A 22,147-nucleotide genomic window follows, 5' to 3' on the forward strand; every position below is an offset into this window, starting at 1 on the left:
TCCCCCCCAGTCCCAAAAGCCTCCAAACCAGGCCCCGGGGCGGAGCTGTCCTCCATGCCTTCCACCCCTGAAGTCAGTCCAGTGGAAAGGCAGCAAAGAAGGGGGATTGCCAGAAGTCCCAGAAGCCTCAGCAGGAGGAGCAGGCTTGAATGCCTCCCTCTCCGTCTAGAATGGGGCAGCCCCCAGAACTGCCCGAGTTTCGTCACCATCTAAACCTTGCCTCGACTCCAAAATCCTCAGATGTTTGGGAGCCGGAAGCAGGGGAGGAGGAGCAGGGTGACCCACGCCCACTGGGGAAGGATCTGAAGGTGCAGACTGAACCAATGGTCAAAGCGACAAATGCCCCCAGGTCTGGGTCCATACAACCAAAATGGGGCAGCCCCAGGGCATCTGAGCGGGCAACCAACCTATAGTGTTGCAACAACCTGTACCTACTATGTAATGCAAATGCCGCCTGACCCCTAAGAACTTCCGAAGAAGAGTGGGTAAACTGGAGTACGAGCGGGAAGCATGTCTCGCAAGACTCCGGGTCGAAGGTGTTGTCAACCCAACAGACAGCATGACGGAGGAAAAACAGGTGATCGTCACCCCGAGACCAGGGCAACAAACAATCCTCACACTCGCACAAAGCGAGATGAGACTCTGAGGACACAGCCATTGGTCAACCAAGCCCTGACGGGGTTTTCCAGGGCCCAGACAGGGCTTGAAGCCCAGACAACAGGCAAAGCCGGTTGAGCCGGTATAGTAATCAACAACAACAAAGATAAGAGGGTGCAGTGAACCCCTGAGAAGTGTGCAAGCATGGGGGACTAGAGGAGGGCAACCCAAAAAACCCTTGGCAGACGAATAGTCAAGCCAGGTAGACCCCTCCAGGCAGAAAAACAAAAAGAAAAGAAAAACCCTGCGAAAGCACAACAACAACAGAGGGACAGAAAACACGGCCACCTTACCTTGAGGTGTTTTCGGGGTTTAGCGTCCCCGCGGCCCAGTCGTCGACCAGGCTTCCGCGTTGCTGGACTGGTCAACTAGGCGTTGACCAGTCCAGGACGCGGCTACTCACATGCTGATGTATGAATGACAGCCTGGTTGATCAGGTATCCTTTGGAGATGCTAGTCGAGTTCTCTCTTGAACATCGTGAGGGGTCAGCCAGTTATGCCCCACTGCTAGATAGGCAAGCTGCACAGCACGTTGTGCCCAAACCAGCATAAAAACACTCCCTACCCAGAGCCAAACAAAGGCCACGAGAACCCAGCTGACCACAAGGGCAGGGTCAATGCCAAACAGCAGTAACCCCTATGTGAGTGAGCTCCTGAAGCCCCCAGGGAAGATAACCCTGGAACCCAAGGGAAGTACTTACTGCATATGCCCAGGGAAGGAAGGAAGCCCTAAGCACGTGCAGCCCCAGTACTCTAAGTTCTCCTGGCCACCGCACAACACTCAGCAGGCAACACCACAAGGGCACAAATTCCTGACAGAAATCCGAGGCCAGAGTTGACAACCACCCCAGTCGGCTTCAGTCTACGAAAGAGGGGGGGGGGGGCAGCGTGCTGTGCAGATGATGTTTGCTTGTTTCCTCTTATCTTCTGGAGGGAGTTCTGGGTCTCTGTTCAGTCTTAGGTTGCTATTTTCTACCTGGTGAGGTTTGTTTTGGGACACCTATCTTTCTGTGTGCCTAACTCTTGTCTATGGCAGATAGAATACTCACAAAAACAGGAGGTTTTCCTTGGACCATTACTCCCTGTGCCTCTCTGAGGGGGCCAGGTTCTGGCTCATGGTCCCCAGTAGGCCAATCGACTGAATCCCCAGACTAATACAGTACATGTATAGATAATGTCGGCCCGATATCTCCAGGGAGCCGAAAGGGCTCCCCACAGAAAACTCACTTTTCTGGACGAACTTAATAGCTCTCCATAACTGCCCTACTATGCCCTTCCTAGTGAGAATTAGGGGGCGTTTTGGGGGCTGCATTTAAGTGAGGCAAGCAAGCAGGTGGAACCCTTGGGTGACCTCAGCTGCCATCTGGTGGTGCACTGGGCTACTACCACTTGGTTTGTTGACATTGGGCAAAACTCACCTTCCCTTTTTTATCTTTTCTCATTTTCAGCTAGATCTGCAGATGTTTTGCTTCTATTCTTTCTGAGTAGTTTTACTTGGTCATTAGGTTAATCTCAAATCCCCATACTCCTCCAGCCATTATAAGCCCACCAGAGTCTGGTCATGGTGTTGGGTAGCCCTGCACAACCTAGAGTGCAGAACCTGGTAGTATTGGGGTTGTCTGTGTGGAACCAAAGTCAATACAAACAATGCACAATGCAGTTGTATGGTGCCCATATTTTTTTTTTTTTTTTTTTTTTTTTTTTTTTTTTTTTTTTTTTTTTTTTTTTTTTGAGAGAGAGATATATACAAGAGTTGTTACATTCTTGTACAGCCACTAGTACGCGTAGCGTTTCGGGCAAGTCCTTAATCCTACGGTCCCTGGAATACGATCACCTGCCGCGAAGAATCGTTTTTTTCATCCAAGTACACATTTTACTGTTGCGTTAAACAGAGGCTGCAGTTAAGGAATTGCGCCCAGCAAATCCTCCCCGGCCAGGATACGAACCCATGACATAGCGCTCGCGGAACGCCAGGCGAGTGTCTTACCACTACACCACGGAGACTGTGAAGAAGCACAAGAAGCACATATCTCAAGAAGCACATCAATAAGCTGGAAAAGGTGCAGCAGCAAACTACAAAATGGCTTCCGGAGCTGTAAACATGAGTTACAAGGAGAGACTAGAGGCGATAAACATGCCATAAGTAGAAGATAGAAGAAAGAGGTGATGTGATCACCACTTACAATATACTAACAGGAATTAACCAATTTGACAAAGAGGAATTCCTGAAAACAGCAACTTCAAGAACAAGAGGACATGGTTTCAAGCTAATGAAACAAAGGTGAAAAAAAAAAAATTTGAAAGTTTTCTTTTGCAAACAGTAGTAGACGGTTGGAACAAGTTAAGTGAGAAGGTGGTGGAGGCAAAAAGCGTTAGTACTTTCAAAGTGTTATACGACAGAGTACTGGGAAGACAGGACACCACGAGTGTAGCTCTCCTATTATCAAACAGAGGCTAATTTTTATGATCATATAATATTGTAGTATGTTTCAGCTCAATACAATAAGGGGGTCTCAAGATACACAATAGTATGGAAGCTTCCCAACAAATATTAAAGACGGTCATGACAAACTCTTAAGATATCACTATCACGGATATCTAAACATGCTACAGCTGTACAGCACATATACAAAATTTGTACGAGTCAGATTCAATACACAGGTTCTTTAAAACAGCTATAGTAAAGAAAGAGAACAAATGCAGCAACAGCAATAGAAACTTTAAAAACAAGATTAAATATAATTAATAAATGTACAAGTATGCATGCATGTCCCTCACCTCGGCAAGATCTTGTGAGACTGTACAGGTATTTTCTTCTCTGCTGGATCTTCCAAGATCCATCTCCAGATTTGAGTTGGGGCTCGAGGAATGATGATGCTGGAGGGCTGCATTTGGGCCACGATGGCCGGCTGTTTGATGATCACTAACCGAGTCTGTATCATTTGTGTCTTTGCAAGAGTCTCTGTCGTCTGAGTTCCGTCTCTCTCTCGTGTGACCCTGGTTGGACTTTGATGGGGATATTGAATGATCATCGTGTTTTCTCCGCTTTGGGTGGTAAGTTTCATCCCGGTGCCCATCTGTGTGTGGTCTTTTACTGTCACTCAATTGAGGGGCTTCATCTGGGACAGCCAAACCCTTAATTCTTAAGCACTCGGCAGCCTTTATTAATCTGGCTAAGTCACTTTGCACAACATTAGCTTCCCCCGCATACATGTAGTTGAGGAGAGCCTCAAGGTCATCGTGTAGAATATCTTTAAGTACTATTATTGGATGCTTGCAATTTGTTTGCTTAAACATTTCCTCAAAGTATTCACTACAAACAGAGAGCACCATCTTGTGCACAGGAAAAAATTTACCATCACACGCTAGTGTCACATCACTGTACAGTTCCTGTAAAGAAAACAAAAAATATCTTAAACGTATACAAGCTTATACCAACAAATTCATTTATTTACACACACTGTCTGCCTCAAACCACTTTAAACTAAAGTTACTCAGCTCTATAACAAAATATTCAATTATCACGGGTCACAGTACACCGACTGCTTGCAATGTTAAGAAAAAAACATGACCTCAGAACAGGATTTTTATCGTAGACAATTTTTAGAAAGCAACTACAAGCAGAACAGATTGTAAAACAAAGTTTCATAAACAATATCACACATTCTACAGGAAATAGTGAAATACGTTTGTTAACATTTATAATGACACTTTACATAAAACGAACCTATAAATAATAAAATCAATAAAGTATAAAATACAATACAGTATATTTCACAAACAGTAATACTATATGACTTGAAAATATACACAGGACTAAAGAATAACCCTACCTTACGATGAAGTGTTGATAAAACATGGAAAAACGTCGAACGATGATTATTCCACCGAAGTGAAAGAATACCTTCTTCCATTATTGACTGGCCCTGTAATAAAACACACTCCTTTTATTATATATACTGTACATATTTGTTGTCAAATATGCCTATGATGTCCGAGTGAAAAACTTAAGGTGGCCCCCGCACATGAAAATAGTAGTTAAGCTATTATGCTTCATTAAACTCAAGGACTGGAAGAGCAAAGAAAGGCTGTTAAATAGTTCCTAAGAAGCTACTCCATAAAGTACTACAGCTGTATATTGCAGAATATTTAATACCTGAAACACCCAGTGAACAATGGCTAGTGATACCCAAAGAACCCAGTGAATAATGGCTAGTGATACCCGAAGCACCCAGTGAATAATGGCTAGCGATACCCAAAGAACCCAGTGAATAATGGCTAGTGATACCCGAAGCACCCAGTGAATAATGGCTAGCGATACCCAAAGAACCCAGTGAATAATGGCTAGCGATACCCAAAGAACCCAGTGAATAATGGCTAGTGATACCCGAAGCACCCAGTGAATAATGGCTAGCGATACCCGAAGCACCCAGTGAATAATGTCTAGTGATACCCAAAACACCCAGTGAATAATGTCTAGTGATACCCGAAGCACCCAGTGAATAATGTCTAGTGATACCTGAAGCACCCAGTGAATAATGGCTAATGATACCCAAAACACCCAGCTAATAATGACTAGTGATACTAGAAACACACACAGTTAATAATGGCTAATGATGCCCAAAATACCCAGTAAATAATTACTAGTGATACCCGAAATGTCCAGTGAATAATGGCTAGCGATGCTTGAAACATCCAGTAAACATATATAAGGTGTAATACAAGTTTCAATACCAAAAAATTTGAAAAAATGCTCAACTAAGTGAAAAGTTGAAAAATTAAGTCAAAACATCAATATAGGCCAGAGTGATCAGGATAAAGTGCAGCTTGCCACACCAAGGCTCTGGAAAAAAAATATCAAAGCAAACTGGATAGTGTATAGTGCTTTCCTGTGGTGAGAAACCATACCAGTGCACAAGTGGGCAATGATAAGGAGTTGGGTAATAAATGAGAGCAAAAAATATTATAACAGCATTGAAATAGGAAACTTTTCACCATCACCAATGTCCATCAACTAAGTACTAAATTAGAAAGAAGAGCCAACAAATTGGATTTATCAAATGAATATCATATATAGGTTCAAGTACTTAATACCTGTATAATAATACAGTACATAACAAAATAATAGAGTTTGCAGTATAAACACTACACAAAACCACACAAGTGGCAAGTGTATGCCTATCCTTTCTTCACATGTGATATTTGACCCTTCTTTGGTCAACAATGGCAGCAAACATGACCTTGGACAGAGCAGCGTGTGGGAGCTGTACAAGCCTTTATAAAAATCACACAGGACATTACATGCTATATATATGTAAATTCAGGATTCACTATGCTTATGTAAGATTAAATGATAACAATGGACTTAACCCTTCCACTATGCAACACAGCTGAGGATGATCTTGCTAGTTATCTGTAAATTACACGACATGGTTGGGGAGGTTTTAAAGTATTGCATAACATTTAAAATACCTTCAGGACATCTGCTTCCTCAGGCCTCTAGTAAACAGAAGCCACCTTGCAACAAAAACCCCTTGCTTTCACACCCCTCCTGGGTGTGAGAGCCCCAGTACTGAGAGGGCAAACATGAGTAGCATATGCAACTCATGCCTACAGCATCACTTAATAATGATTAAATAAATAATTAACTGCAATTATTTAATGATGATAGTGTCATAGAAGATCTTGACTGTAATAAAAACTATGTACATGGTTCAGATATCAGGTGAGCCCAATGCTGGTATGAGGTTTACAATATGAGACATCTATATTACGCAACTGTGATTCTGTGATTCAAAGCATCGTGAAACAGACCTTATGTTCCTTTCAAAAATAAACTTGTAGAAAATTATTCATATTCATGTTTTAGTGACCAGGATTCTGATAATAATAGCAGTGCTATGGCTACAGTTAGTGGTATGCCTTGTATATTGGGAGGCATTCTGCTGTGACAGGTAGTATCACCAACTGACTTGTGTGGGGCACTATGCTGTGCTTGGATTACAAGATTACAACTCTCCCCAGAACTGCTTAGTGGTTCATTATGATACACAAAGATGTAAATAGTTAAATATAATACTGTACAGTACAGTATTTGTATAGAGGGTAATAGCAGCAAAGACATTGTTTTATTGTTCAAAGAATACAATATTGTGCCCATATTAGTGACATGAATTCTGTATATCTGTGCATACTTACATTCTACACATTGTGATACATATAACATTATTGACAGCCCAATGCATCATTGTACTGGAAATACCTTGGTGAAAACATTAAAAATTTAATATATTCAATGAGTGCAGCTACAACTTAATGCAAAATATGCAGGGCTAGATTGATCTCTGATAACTAGTTACAAGATTAGTACACCATACAAAACTACTTAATGGTTCGTAATGATGCATGAAAATGTAGTTATATATAGAGGAACCTTGGGAAATGGTTGGCTCCATCTACAAGCATTTCAGGTAACAAGTGAGCCACTCACAGAAAATTTGTCTCGAATGACGAGCTTCTGCTCGGTTAATGAGAAAACTATGTGCTGATTCCAATGTGCTTCTTAAAGTGTTCCTGCTGGTTCTCGCAAATTCTCGGATGCCTCCGACAATGCAAATCAATGATTTTTTTTTTAAAGATGCTAATGATGCTGGGATGTAAAGGGGTGACTGCTGTAATGTTGCATTGATTTTTTCAGACAAAAATAAATAAAAATGAAGAAAAAATGTTAAAAGGTTTGTTCAGCATGTCAGGTAAGCTGCTCTATTTTCAATAAAAAGTGAAAAAATTGAAAACATTTGAAAAAAGAAAAATGTCAAAAAGGTTCATTCAGTGAATGTCAAGTAGGCTGCTAAATTTTTATTAAAAAATATAAAAAATTAAAAAAATTGGAAAGAGAAAAAATTTCAAAAAGGTTCATTCAGTGAATATCAGGTATGCTGCTCCATTTCTATAAAAAATAAATAAAAAAACTGAAAATCATTGAAAAAAAGAAAAAAATGTCAAAAAGATTTGTTCAGTGGATGTCAGGTAGGCTGATCCATCTTCTATGAAAAATAAGAAAAATTTAAATTTCACATTGATGTTTCTCGGTGGTGGACGGATTAATTATATTTCCATTATTTTAAAAGGGGAAATTCATTTCGCAAGACGAGCTTGGTGTCGAAATGGATTAAATTTGTTAACTGAGGCTCCTCTGTATACACAGTATACAGTGTAATAAAAGCAAAAACGGTTTTATTGTTCAAGAATATAAAATGGTGCACATTATTAGTGACATGAAGATATTTGAGCACTCTGATGTTCCTCAAATTTATTATACATATTTTTCAAACAACACACTACTGAATAATTTTACTGCAAAAAAAAAAAAAAAATGAGAAAAACAAATCAGTTACATTGAAATATGTAAAAATATCTTTGTGGCAACTCTTGCCCTACGCCTAGCCACGACTAGACAATTACTCCCTGAACACTCATGAATCAGGATGTCACTGCGAGATTTCCTCGCTTCACCATGGCCAAAGCTACATAATTTTTTTGTCTTTTCTGTGATCAGGGAATGCACTTTAACAATATTGGAAGGAAAAAATGTTGGATTTTTTCTGCACACCAATACATTGTCTCCTATAAGCAAGGGCCCAGCCCAAGAGTAGAAGTCACTACCATTGGATTTGCAGGGAAAATATGTATACAGTATTTGGAATACTGTACCTTAATAAATCTCCTAAATAAGGGTCTCGTAGTACAATTGGTTTGTCTTTCTTCACTATCAGGGATTCCAGGTTCGATTCCCGGGTGGGACAGAAGGCATATTTACTTTCACCTAATGCCTCTGTCGCCTTGCAGTAAATAGGTAGCCAGGATTTAGGCAACTGTTGTGGGGTTGCATCCTGGGAAAGGTAAGGTCAACCTTGGGGAACCTTGATACAAGCCTAAATTATTATATATACAGGGGCTTCCTGTCCCAGACAATATGAATTAATAATGTGATGATTCAGGCAATAAATGGTCCTTTACAGAGTAAATAAATGTTCTGCCCTATACTGCCCTCGACGTCCAAACGAATGGCATACAATGTTACAGATGCAGTGGAAAACAGGAAAATGACTACGTAGAAAAGCCAAATAAATTCATACCTATAAGAACAAAGATTCAAAAGGTGGAACATGGGGAAAGGCATGGTATTGGGATCGGCAGAACAAGTCATACATGATAAGAGACTTTAGAGGAATGTACTGTAATTTCCTTCAAGATGACCTTGACAAAATATGTGTATGGAGCAACACTTGGTAATTGGAATTCAGTGTGAATGCCGTGTTATGGAATGTGGAATAGAAGAGAGACCGCACACAAACTACAAATTATGTAGAAAGGTATTCTGACAAAGAGGGAGATCTAGGGATGGTTCTGAATAGCAGTCACAACACAAAGGAAAGCATATGCTATGCTTTCCAACTTTAGAATTGCTTTTAAATACATGGATCGTGACATACAGTATTAAAGAAATTCTTCATGACTTTTGTATGACCAAAATTGAAATATGCAGATGTGTGGTGCTCATATCTCAATGAGGACATCAATAAACTGGAAAAGGTGCAAAGGCATGATACGAAATGGCTTCCGGAACTGAAAAATAAGAGCTAAAGAGAGAGGATAGTCATTAAATTCTCCAAAGCTAGAAGAAAAATAGGTGAAATGATTGCAACACAAAATAGAAACAGGAATCGACAAAACTGATAAAGATGAATCCTCGAAACCTGCTGCTTCAAGAACAAGAGGTCATAAATTCAAGCTAAGGAAACAAAGGTGTCATCAAAATATTAGAAAGTTTTCTTTTGCAAACAAGTGTGGTACAGTACAGTATATGGTTGGAACAAGTTAAGCGAGAAGGTGGTGGATGCCAAAACAGTCAGTAGTTTCAAAGCGTCAAGTGACAGTACTGTAAAGACGGGACACTACATCCCGTGGTGCAACTACACTTCGGTAATTACACTTAGTTTTCTAAGAAAGTATCACGTGCAGAAGATATTACTAAAGGCCTTTAAGAAATAACCATTTTTTGTTTCCAATACTTTACCATGCCTCATGTGTGGGTCACCTGCAACACATGAATCAGAAACAGGGTACAGTAGTTATGATGACATTCCAGTTAAGAAATGGAAATACAGTATAAACCAAAAGTGCAAAGTTCAAAGTATTTTATTTTGAAATAAAAGTAACGAGGAAGATTAAAACTTACGGCTAAGATCTTCCGAGCTGACATGCTACCAACATCGATACGGACAGACTTAAGTACTAAACTGAAAACAAAATAAACTGATCATACTGATGAAGTGAATTTCATTTAAAAATAAATGTACAAATAATGGTAAACAATATCAAATTTCTTATTTTTATAATTTTTTTATACCCATACTGTATTTTCAATTGTGAAAATTGAATTCACACGACAATTATGACCAACCAGTAAGCTTGAATTAATAACACCCAGTAGCCAAACAAAATTTGCAAATTTGATGAAATTTTGGCAACTACAGTATTAGGGCAACCTCGATTTGAAGACTCTCTGGTTGCAACGCACACATAGCAGACGTGTGGAAAAAGGCTAACATAGTTCCAATCTACAAAAGTGGCAGCAGGGAAGACCCCCCTCAATTATAGACCTGTATTATTGACAAGTGTAATAGTGAAAGTATTGGAAAAAATAATAAAAACTAAATGGGTAGAACACCTGGAGAGAAATGATATAATATCAGACAGACAGTATGGTTTACTATCTGGAAGATCCTGTATATCGAATTTACTCAGTTTCTATGATCGAGCCACAGAGATTTTATAGCAAAGAGATGGTTGGGTTGACTGCATCTATCTGGACCTAAAAAAAGGTTGACTGCATCTATCTGGACCTAAATCTTGAGTATGTTCTCTCAATTTTGTTAGTCATTCTTGTTACCCACATACTGATTTTAAATTCAGCAATAACTGTGCTAATTTAGATGTCTGGGTTTGAGGTCAATAAGTTGTGCCACTATCAAATAGTTTTGGCTTGGTGTATACGAGAGAGAGAAAGTGATCAAAGTATGTTGTCCTTGAAAACACCAATATTAATAATAGTCAATGAAAAGATGTAGCATGGAAACAAACAATAATGGTATCTGTTACTAGGGTCCTGTGGAACAGTTAGGTCATAGCCAAAAGATCCCGGAATCAGTTCCTGAAGGACAATCATTATGGCAACATTGCTTTTCACCTGATGCCTTTGTTCACCTACCAATAAATAGGTTACCTTGCGGTTACCTTGAGGTGCTTCTGGGGCTTAGCGTCCCCACGGCCCGGTCGTCGACCAGGCCTCCTGGTTGCTGGACTGATCAACCAGGCTGTTGGACGCGGCTGCTCGCAGCCTGACGTATGAGTCACAGCCTGGTTGATCAGGTAACCTTTGGAGGTGCTTATGCAGTTCTCTCTTGAACACTGTGAGGGGATTGCCAGTTATGCCCCTTCCTAGGTAGGTAGGCAGGAATTGCATCCTGGGGAAGTTTTGACTATGGTTTCCATACTTTAGTAAACAAGTTCCACTTGACCATGCACAGAGTATGATGATAAAGTTAATCCCAGAAATAAGAAACCTCTCTTACGAAAAGATTAGAAAAGCTTAAGCTATATTCTCTAGAAAGAAAAAAAAAAAGAGAGTATGAAGTCACATACTGAAATACTGTATATAAATAGATAAGCAAGTATAACAATGGAGATATGAAAAAATGAACGAGTACAACAAAGGGGATATAAATACTATTTTAGATAGTAATACTTGGAAAAAAGGGTGTTGATTTATGGAACAGATTACAGGGTATGGGCTGTAACACATTACACGTGGCATCGTCGGATTGTTTAAGAAGGTTCGACATATATATTAATAACTGGGTGGATATAATAGCTGCCTCATATGGCCCCCAAAAGTCTTTCCCAGTTTCCTTTTTTTTAAGGTTCTTTAATACTGTTGACTGAGCAGGGCCTCGGTAAGAATAACAGGCTTCCTGTCCTTGACATTGAGAACCAAACCAAGTGTAATTGAGGGACCATGACTCCACGACAACAACGTAACTTAAATTTTTAAATAAATTAATGGTAACTTGCAATTTCTGCCGTTTCATTCAACATGTAATTATTGTCATCCTTTTTATATTCAACTTCAGTTCAAGTCAATTAGTATTAAGTACTAGTTTTTATGGTTTTCCCCAACTTGCCCAAAACACTGTGTGTATTAGATAAAAAAAAATTTAATTATCAGGGGAAAGTGCCAAGCCATTACGACTTTATAACACTGGGAAGGGGGTCAAGGTTAAGGATTTGGGATGGGTCGGGGAGAAGGAATGATGCCCAACCACTTTGTGAATTAGTGGATTAGGCGTATTATGTACAAGCTATCTAGAAATCCAACTTGTAACTCATTTTGTATGTATGTACTTTTACCTAACTATTGATTTATATATTTATAAATGTTAATTATAAACCTGGTCACAATCTGGCAAGACAGCTTGATAAGGTAACTACGGTCAAGTGTCAAAGGCCTTAATTAATAGACATCTTGGAAATGACTTTCATCAGGAGCTCAGTCTATTATGTAAAGCATATTTATTATAGCATCATTCCTACACTTTAAAAAGAAATCTGCAAGTCAAACTTGCTGGGTGTATATGTATTGTTTAGCTAGGTTTGAATTCAATTTTATTATTGAAAATTAGCGTTATTAACCAGAGCTACCGGGAGAGTCTCATTGGCTAGGCCTGGCCACCCCTGGCCCCACCTTGGGCCACATCCCTGACCCCTAACATGTCACCTCTATAAACCTGACCCAAACACGCATTTCCACCTGGCAGTTCCCGCTCCAGGCTCCCTCCAAACCCCTCCAGACGGCCGCCCTCACCCTGGGCCTCGCCGCCAACTCCTCACCCACGATACTCACAACAAATTAAGAGCCAGGGAGAGGGAGGAAGAGAGAGGCGAGACGAGGTAAACAATCGATGTCGTGTAGCGCTCCAGCAACGCCGCGGCCATCACCTCAACCACCGCCTCAGACACCCTGACTCTAACACAAACAATAAACTCGCCTCCTGCCCTATACCTTCGGGAACTGCATATTTTTATCTACTTGTCAGTCGATATGAATGTGTTCCTCTCTCACCTCTGTTATTCTCTTTTATAATCGTATATTAATTATTTTATACAGATGATGCCTAGCATTTCCTGGTTTAATTCAAAGTCAACTCCTCGAACACTTAAAAACCCAACATGCAAAATAGATACGGAATGTTGTAACATCCATTATAAACAACATTATTAATACACAGAGCAAGAGTTTCAGAGTCTCATTTGTATGGATACTTTTTATTTTGTGTTTTATTTATATATACAAGAGTTCTTACAAAGTACAGTCACTAGCAAATTTTCAATACTAATTTTCCCCGGAATGCGACTCGCCAAATCGTTTAACAACCAGGTACCCATTCACTGCTGACTAAGCAGAGGTTACAGTTGGCACCAAGTAAATCCTCCCTGGTCACCAGCCCAGGCCAAAGCGCTTGCAAAGCGCTGAGGGAGTGTTTTAACACCACGATACCGGGACTGCTGCACCATCTCACATAGGTGATGTCCAGCATGACGACACTGACCAGGCAGCTAAAAATTGCATGTGATAAACCTGAAATTGAGCTGGACATGGGCATTCCAATCTCTGCTGTAAAAGCCGTAAGAGCAGTCGCTGACACTCAAAGGCCAGAAAGCACAAGTATAAAGAGCTATGATATATTCAGAACCGAGAATTATATGTACGGGCAGCACAAAACATCGAGGCCACAAAACTGTCCTCGTCGAGGCCACAAGTGTTAGTGGCTCTCAGGTAAACTCAGGTCATCACTTGTTTTTTTTATTAAACTTAGGTAAACACATTATTGCTGTATTGTATACAGCTGTATAACTGTATTGCTGTGTATTACACAGCAATAATCAGGAAAAGCATTGACACACTGAAAGATTCAAAAGCCCCAGGTTTGGGTGGAATTCAACCCAAAGTCATTAAGGAACTGGCAGATGCAGTATGTCTGCCAATAAAACTCATTTTCAAAACATCTCTAGACCAAAGGGATAGTTCCCCTAGATTGTAAAATGCAAGTATTAACCCTATTTTCAAAAGAGGCAGCAAGAGCTCAGCAGAAAACTACCGTCCGGTTAGCTTTACCTCACACATCTGCAAGCTCACGGAGAGAATCCTAAGGGAGGAAATCATTCACCATCTCACAGTGATCAATATAATAAAAGCAACACAACATGGGTGTGTTACAAGTAGATCCGGCCTTACAAACCTCCTCATATTTTTGCAAATTGTAACCAGCTATTCACACAAAGGACTTCACATGAAAGACTAGCAAGGGAATTACAGGCACATGGAATAAAGGTAGAATACTAGAATCCATAAAACAAAGGTTAAAACAAAGATAACAAAGGGTCGTGCTAAACGGGGAGGAATCTGACTGGAGTAATGTGGTGAGTGGGGGTACCACAAGGGTCTATTTTGGGGCCAATTCTTTTTGTCGCATACATCAACGACATAGACGAGAATATTACAAACCACATCATCAAATTTGTAGATGACAATAATAGCTATGGTAAAGTAGGAAATGAAAATTATATTGAGGCCGTACAAAGAGATCTACGTGAACTCCTCAAGTGGTCGGAAGACTGGCAAATGCTTATTAATTCTGAAAAATGCAAGACCTTGCATGTGGGACATAACAATGCACATCACAACTACCAGATTAATAATATTACCTTGTAGCAGATTGATGAAAAAATAACTCTGAGTTAGAATTCCCCATTCACTGAAAGTTGCATAACAAGTGGGGGACTGCTTTAAAAAACGCTAACCAAACCCTAGAAATAGTCAAGCGAACCTTTGACTTCAAGGAAAAGAAGGAAGTTAGTCAACTGTGTAGATCTATGGTGCGCCCGCACTTGGATTATTATATTCAAGCATGGAGATCTCATCTTCAGAAAGATATAGCTGCTTTTGAAAAAATCAACATTGGGCGACAAAAATCATTCCAGAACTAAGTCGACTCTCTCGTACCAGGAACAGTCGAAGGCCACAGGGCAAGCTAGAACAACCTGTCCTCTTACAAAGAGCGTCGCATTTCGATCTTATGCGTAACATAAAGCCAAAAATTGTCTTATTAGAAAATGGAAGATCAACAACAGGGTTGTTGATTTGTGGAACCAATTACTGTACCGCGTAACGTGGTGGTGGGATACCTTGATTGTTTCAAGCGTAGGTTGGACATGTATATGAGTGGGTGGTTATAAATAGGAACTGCTTAGTATGGTCCAATAGGCCTTCTGCAGTTACCTTTGTTCTTATGTAATTGGATCCACAAATCACAACCCTGTTACCGAACCAGTATTTACCCAAGTTTTTCCTAAATCTAAACTTATCCCATTTATATCCATTGTTTCGTGATCTGTCTTGTGTTGGTACTTTTAATACCCTATTAATATCCCCTTTGTTATGTCCATTCATCCACTTGTAAACCTCTATCATGTCACCCCTAACTCTTCGCCTTTCCAATGAATGCAATTTCATAAGCAGTCATATATTCGCAAGACATTCAGGAATTAGGTCCTGATTACAAAATGATTATGATTGTCCCGTGTAGTGAGATATTTAGTAATACTGATTTTCACCTTGGGTTGTGACGACGAGCACTCAAGTTGTACAACCAGATTATTGTAGTATCCCTCGGGTTAAGTGGTCACGTGACGTCATAACCTCCCCTTCTTATCAGTGATAACATCCAGAAAACACTCGCCCGGGTAGAGTACGCAAACAATTCAATAATACGCACGAAAACAAACAAACCAACGCTATCAATGTACTCACCTAGTTGTGCTTGCGGGGGTTGAGCTCTGGCCTTTGGCCCCGCCTCTCCACTGTCAATCAACTGTACAGAGTCCTGAGCCTACTGGGCTCTATCATATCTACATTTGAAACCGTGTATGGAGTCATCCTCCACCACATCACTGCCTAATGCATTCCATCTGTTAGAAACTCTGACACTTAAATAGTTCTTTCTAACGTCCCTGTGGTTCATTTGGGTACTCAGTTTCCACCTGTGTCTTCTTGTTCGCGTACCACCCGTGTTAAACAGTTTATCTTTATCTACCCTGTCAATTCCTCTGAGAATCTTGTAGGTAGTGACCATGACTCTCCCTACTCTTCTGTCTTCTTGTGTCGTGAGGTGCATTTCCTGCAGCCTGTCCTCGTAACTCACGCCTCTTAGTTCTGGGACTAGCCTAGTGGCATATATCAAACTTTTTCAAGCTTCGTCTTGTGCTTGGCAAGGTATGGGGCCGCATACTCCAGTATTGGTCTTACATATGCGATATACAAGGTTCTGAATGATCCCTTGCATAGGTTCCTGAAGGCAGTTCTGATGTTAGCCAGCCTTGCATACGCCGCAGCCCTTGCATGTGTAAGGGTTCGCTATGGTGAACTACATAAGAACTTAAATGTCAATTTCGGTGTAGTTTTTTAATGTAATTTTGCTTATTTTATTATATTTATATATACAAGAGTTCTTACATTTTTTATTCTTGTAAAGCTACTAGCACGCGTAGCGTTTTGGGCAAGTCTTTAATCCTAATTTACCCCAGAATACGACCCGTTAAATCGTTCAACAACCCATTCACTGTTGGATGAGCAGAGGCATACAGTTAAGGATTGGCGCCTAGTCAACCCTCCTCAATTGTCAATCCGCCTAGTCAATCGCTCTCTTTATAATAATTATATAAAATTAAGTTGCCTATTTTGTACTGCATGGTTTATTCAATGGTAAGAAGTCAGCTAAGGGGTGTCAGGGAAGATATAGAATGACAATTATGCAAGATGGGGAGAAATGGAAAATAAAGCGCACCCTGTTGGATTATCAGTAGATTGTCCGAGATTACTTTAATGTTGGTGCACTGCAACTAGGCTAGGACAAGTGTGCAAGACGTTCGCAGAAGTTGTCAACAACATGAAATACCTCGAACAACGGTACAAGAGCCTCTTTACGGGCTCACCATAGCCCTTGCTACATGGACACTTCGTCCTGAGTAGCTAAATCTTTAACAACAGGTACAAGAGATTCAGTTACAGCCCCGCTCCTGTGCCAGGTAAGCCCACTACGGGCTCACCATAGCCCGTGCTACTTGGAACATTTAGTTCGCAGCAGCTGAATCTTAAACAACAACAACGGTACAAGATCCTGAGATCTTGCCAGATGTTAGTCGTATCTATGTCAGGGTGCTGCAGGAGATCACAGTAATCGGTTCATCAAAAAGATTGTTTTTTATAAGGCTAGAATATGGCGGAGAATTCTTTTGTGGGACTGAGTCGGCTAAAGTCTGCAATATGAGGGAGAAAATATTTCTGAAACACCATGTGCTTAACATACGAATTTATTCACTGAAATTAGAACACATAAACAAAATGTATTTACACATGGAAATGGGAGAATTGTCTCTCCATTATGAGGTGTCACGGGCAAATCTACTTACAGTATCGTCTCTTGGCGACGATACTCAGGCGACGTAACGCAGCCTAACCTTAACACTAGTGAATGATTTCCTCCCTTAGGATTCTCTCCGTGAGCTTGCAGATGTGTGAGGTAAAGCTAACCGGACGGTAGTTTTCTGCTGAGCTCTTGCTGCCTTTTATGAAAATAGGGTTAATACTTGCATATTTACAATCTAGGGGAACTATCCCTTTAGTCTGGAGATTTGTTTGAAAATGAGTTTTATTGGCAGACATACAGCATCTGCCAGTTCCTTAATGACTGGATTGAATTCCAGATTAAGGACCTGCCCGAAACGCTGCGCGTACTAGTGGCTTTACAAGATTGTAAATACTATGCTATGTATTCTCACAAACCCAATGTACATTTTTGTATATAAATAAATAAGTAAATAAATAGATAAATAAATAAGTAAATTCCGCCAACACCTGGGGCTTTTGAATCTCTTAGTTTGTCAATGTTTTTCTGATTATATCCCATGTTATGGGGACATTCCTTAATTCATTCTCTTCACCTGCTTCAAACATTTGTGTGGGTATGGGGATGTTGTCTAAACTCTCTAGTGTGATCACTGATGTAAAGTATTTATTCAGTGTGAGCTGCCCTTTTATCGTCAGTTATAATTCCTGGGGATACCTGTTTACTGCTAGGTGAACACGGACATTAGGTGATAAGAAACGTGCACAACCGTTTCTGTTCCGCCTGGGATTCGAACCTGGAATTCCAGAGTATGTCGAGATGAACCCAACTGTGCTATTCACTCTGTGATTAATATACTCACTCACATACTCTGTGACCATGTATACTCACAGGATGAGTATACCGTGTATATTACACGGTATACTCATCCTGTGAGTCACAGTTTATTGTACACAGCCATACTCATCCTGTAAGCGGTAGTTTATTGTGCACCTTATACTCATCCCGTGAACTATAGGTTATTGTGCACCTCTTATTCATCCTGTGAGTGGTAGTATATTGTACACCCCATATTCATCCTATGAGCAGTAGAATATTGTACACCCCATACTCATCCAGGGAGTTTGTTTTGGACCCCCAACTGTGTTCAGAATTAATGTACTCAGTACTTGAAGGCTGAACATATCAGCAAAATACGCAAGAAAAACATCAAATATTATGTTTCTCGTTTCTGTGTTGATTAAATAAAGATTACACACACTAGGATATACTGGGTACAACCTGACTGGTCCCGGATATGGGAGGCATGAGTTACTAGGACACAATTGAACCGAACCTCCGTGGAGAAGAGAAGACAAGAAGCATGGAAGACATGATCACAACGGTACAAGGAGGTCTATAACATCCTCGAGGTCCTCGGAGCTATGAGGGGAAGAAAGCCTAGGCTCCCTGCGTGGTCATCCATCCAGATACTGGTAAGACTCAACGGTGCTTCACTTAACTGACCGAGGGAAGGAAGAGAATTATCTGGGGAAAGCCATTACGACTATATAGCACTTGGAAGGGGTCAGGATAAGGATTTGGGATGGGATGGTGGGAAGGAATGATGCCCAACCACTTGGACAGTCGGGGATTGAACGCTGACCTGCAAGGCCATCGCTCTTTCGTCCAGTCCAAGTGGTTAGATGGTTAAGAAGTTGAGTTAAAACCCTACTTCTTCTTGTTTCTATTAAACGTAAATTAAACTCTTAACTTCTCTTCGTAAAAAGAGGTTTCTTATTCCAGAATTAACTTTGTTATACTTCTCTGCGCGCATTTAAATAATTGTTTGTTCATTCTATAGTAGAGAGTGGCGCACACCTCGTCTAGTGAGGAGCCATTGGATGAACTAGGGAGTAAAGCACTGGACGAAAACAACCCCAAATTTCACATGGAGATTCAAAGTAGATCCAACAGAACTGAAGCATTGAAGAATATACACACCAGACGACAGACGGTTTGAGAGGCAGGACCCAGGAGCTGAAACACGATGCTGAGAAGCACAGGGCAGATGTGTACATAATCGAGTACACGAAGATAGGGCAATAAACATGTTGCTCAAGCGAGAGTACAAGAGGAGTGGCCTCGTCTACCAAGGTTACGATAACAGTCACTACCCACCACTCCTGCACCGTCTGTATGGTTTCCCATACATACGTATAAATACTCGTACCTCATATATACACATTCAAACACAGAGCTCATATACAAAAACACACATTCAAACACAGAGCTTATACGCACATATATACAACCATATACAGAGCTGCTCATAAGCACGTATACACACGCATGTTCACGCAAAAACGACAGAATTCTCACTTCCACTCACAATATGAGCAAGGGGGTCCACAGTAAACTACTGCTCACAGAATGAGTATAGGGTGCACAATAAACTACTGATCACAATATAAATATTTGGTGCACAATACCGCTCACAGGGTGTTTATATGGGTAACAATAAAACACTGAGAGCAACACAACACAGGCTATCCACACTGCAGCCTATCCTCCTCAAATAGTAGTACTTACAGGAACGGAAGGGAACAGCCTATCCTCCTCAAATAATAGTACTTACAGGAACGGAATGGAACAGCCTATCCTCCTCAAATAATAGTACTTACAGGAACGGAAGGGAACAGCCTATCCTCCTCAAATAATAGTACTTACAGGAACGGAAGGGAACTATCAAGGGATAGAAAAGCCAAGCCATTACAACTATATAGCACTGGGAAAGGGTCAGGATAAGGATTTGGGATGGGACGGGGGGAAGGAATGGTGTCCAACCATTTGGACGGTCTGGGATTGAACGCCAACCTGCATGGAGCGAGATCGTTGCTCTACCGTCCAACCCAAGTGGTTGGGCTCAGTTTGGTCGAAAGTACCAATGTATAGTGATGTACCACCAGTAAACTACTTTTGTACTATTCATTTTATAGTCTGGACCAAAACTGAACTATATAATCTAAATGGGCCAAATAACAGCAAGATTAAGTTGAAAGAGAAATAAAGTTAAAATAAGGTAGAGAACCAAAATAGAGACAGAAAGATATAGAAACAAGAGTTATACAGCTAAGTCGGATCACGTTCGATAAGATTAGTGCATTTAACTATATACAGAGAAAGGCTGGAATCAACAGCGATTAGAGCCGATTTAATTAACAAAATGACGTCTCTAGAGTGGAGACAGGAAAGATTATTTTGGAAGACCAAGCTATAGGATGATTGGAGTTCATAACACGACAGAAGAGAGCATTGTCGGTATCAGCCAGTTTAACACTTCCTTTTGTGTGCTTGAAGTCTGTCACTGGGGAGAGTATCACCCAAGTACTGGAGAGGACAAGATGAACCAGACAAGAATGAGCATCAGCATCACTAGAAGCAGGCGTAGCAGTGTGTGAGATCACTATAAAGTGTTAGTTTATCGAAAGGCAAGTTATATTTACCTGCATTTACCTCAGGGACACTAGCACTTATGTGACCTCAACGAGGGACAAGAAGCCGGAGGCTTGTCAAAGGTACCTTCATTTGTCCTGATGATTTTTCAAGCTGAATTTAATGTTCAACAGAGACCAGTCCTCATATCAAGAAGACGAAGGGGAATTAGGGAGATTTTTAAGTAGAGCTTTGGAGGTAAAGCCATCACAGAGTTTCTACAGCTAGAGGCAGGTTTACGAAGATATAAAGTTCTTTTATTTTGAGAGTAGGCGCAATTGATCAAATTTAGGAAGTGTGTGCATTTGTTTAGAGTGTGTGTGCACTATGCACTGGTCTCTGGAATGTGTATTTGTTCAGAAAGTGCGTGCACTGGTCTTTGGAGAGTAAGCATTAGTTCCAGAAGAATGTACATTGGTTTCGGAAGAGTACACAATCGAGCCAGGTGTGTACACATTGTTCCCGGGAGAGTACGCACCGGAAATTGTAGTTAGAAGAGTGTAAACAGGAACTAGCAGAGCCATTGTTTAACACAAAGAAATGTCAAACTTGTATGGGGCGCGCAACAAAGTCGGCAGGCTGACAGATGTACATTTATACAAAGTAATAAACGTATGCACAAATTATGAGTCAATAAACACTTCACCTTGCTTCACCGAGATACAAAGAGGAGATATGATGCTCTGCTTCCCACGCTCTTCCATATAGAGTGCTTAATTGTACTCAACCATGATAACACCAAGTTTAACATTCATCCAGAACTGTATTCAAACTAAGAAAGGAATAATTCAGATCTTAAACATTCTTATTAACATATTAATAATGTTTCAGACCGTGTTTTAAGTGGATTTAGAAATCCGTGGACAGATTAGCCCTATTGCATACAGTTGAAGTTCCTTGTTGACGTTATCCGTTCTTTTTGCATTCCTGAGGTCACCCTGAGCGGCTCCTCAATTGTCAACATGTTTTATCGACACAACACGATCTTGGCTTCAAGCCAGCATATTTTGCCTCTGTGGAGATAGTGACGTTTGAAGCAGGCCCCCCACGTCTGAACCACGTGTCTGGGGCCATATAATAGAGGCGTGGAGAGGAACACAACACAATCGGGTCGGGATCACCTTACGGACCAGTCGCTCTCTCAGTGTGCTCACTCACCATCATGCAGGTATATTTCACTATCATTTGGGATTAGTTTCACACTTGTGAGTTGTGAGTATTTTATACCGACGAATTACTTACGTGTGAATCATTTATGTCGCAGTTATTCGCCATACACATGTTTATCATTATTACTAGACACCGTGTGCTGTATTATACTCTGATAAACTACTGTAGGAAGGAGTCCATGTACTGTCACTGTATCTTTTCTGTTCTCCTACTGTATCCTTGTTACTACTGCAAGGCTCTACCTCAGACTTGGAGAGCCTGTCACTTAAGCCTTCCTAGGTCGAACTACTGACCTTCCCCAGAGTAACCCCACATTAGCT

General features: G+C 40.7%; 2 protein-coding genes across 3 annotated transcripts in view; one reads left to right on the plus strand and one right to left on the minus strand.

Annotated features, from left to right (window-relative positions):
* The window catches only part of LOC138349782 (protein abrupt-like), a 40,195-nt gene extending 27,428 nt beyond the window's left edge, over window positions 1-12,767 (minus strand). Inside the window, exons 1-4 of one of the 2 annotated variants that reach the window (XM_069306656.1) lie at window positions 12,623-12,767; window positions 9,899-9,959; window positions 4,491-4,583; window positions 3,436-4,047 (exon numbers count right to left, since the gene is read on the minus strand). In XM_069306656.1, the coding sequence (XP_069162757.1) occupies window positions 3,436-4,047; window positions 4,491-4,583; window positions 9,899-9,959; window positions 12,623-12,714 (858 nt within the window). In that variant the 5' untranslated portion in view covers window positions 12,715-12,767. The remainder of the gene's footprint in view (window positions 1-3,435; window positions 4,048-4,490; window positions 4,584-9,898; window positions 9,960-12,622) is intronic. The other variant, XM_069306657.1, reaches the window with a different exon arrangement.
* Window positions 12,768-21,686: 8,919 nt separating this feature from the next.
* Window positions 21,687-22,147, plus strand: part of LOC138353534 (glucose-6-phosphate exchanger SLC37A4-like) — a 21,953-nt gene continuing 21,492 nt past the window's right edge. The window contains exon 1 of the mRNA XM_069306659.1: window positions 21,687-21,825. Within this exon, the coding sequence (XP_069162760.1) occupies window positions 21,820-21,825 (6 nt within the window). The 5' untranslated portion in view covers window positions 21,687-21,819. The remainder of the gene's footprint in view (window positions 21,826-22,147) is intronic.

Source organism: Procambarus clarkii, chromosome 58, assembly GCF_040958095.1.
Source record: "Procambarus clarkii isolate CNS0578487 chromosome 58, FALCON_Pclarkii_2.0, whole genome shotgun sequence".
NCBI classification, from domain to species: Eukaryota; Metazoa; Arthropoda; class Malacostraca; order Decapoda; family Cambaridae; genus Procambarus; species Procambarus clarkii.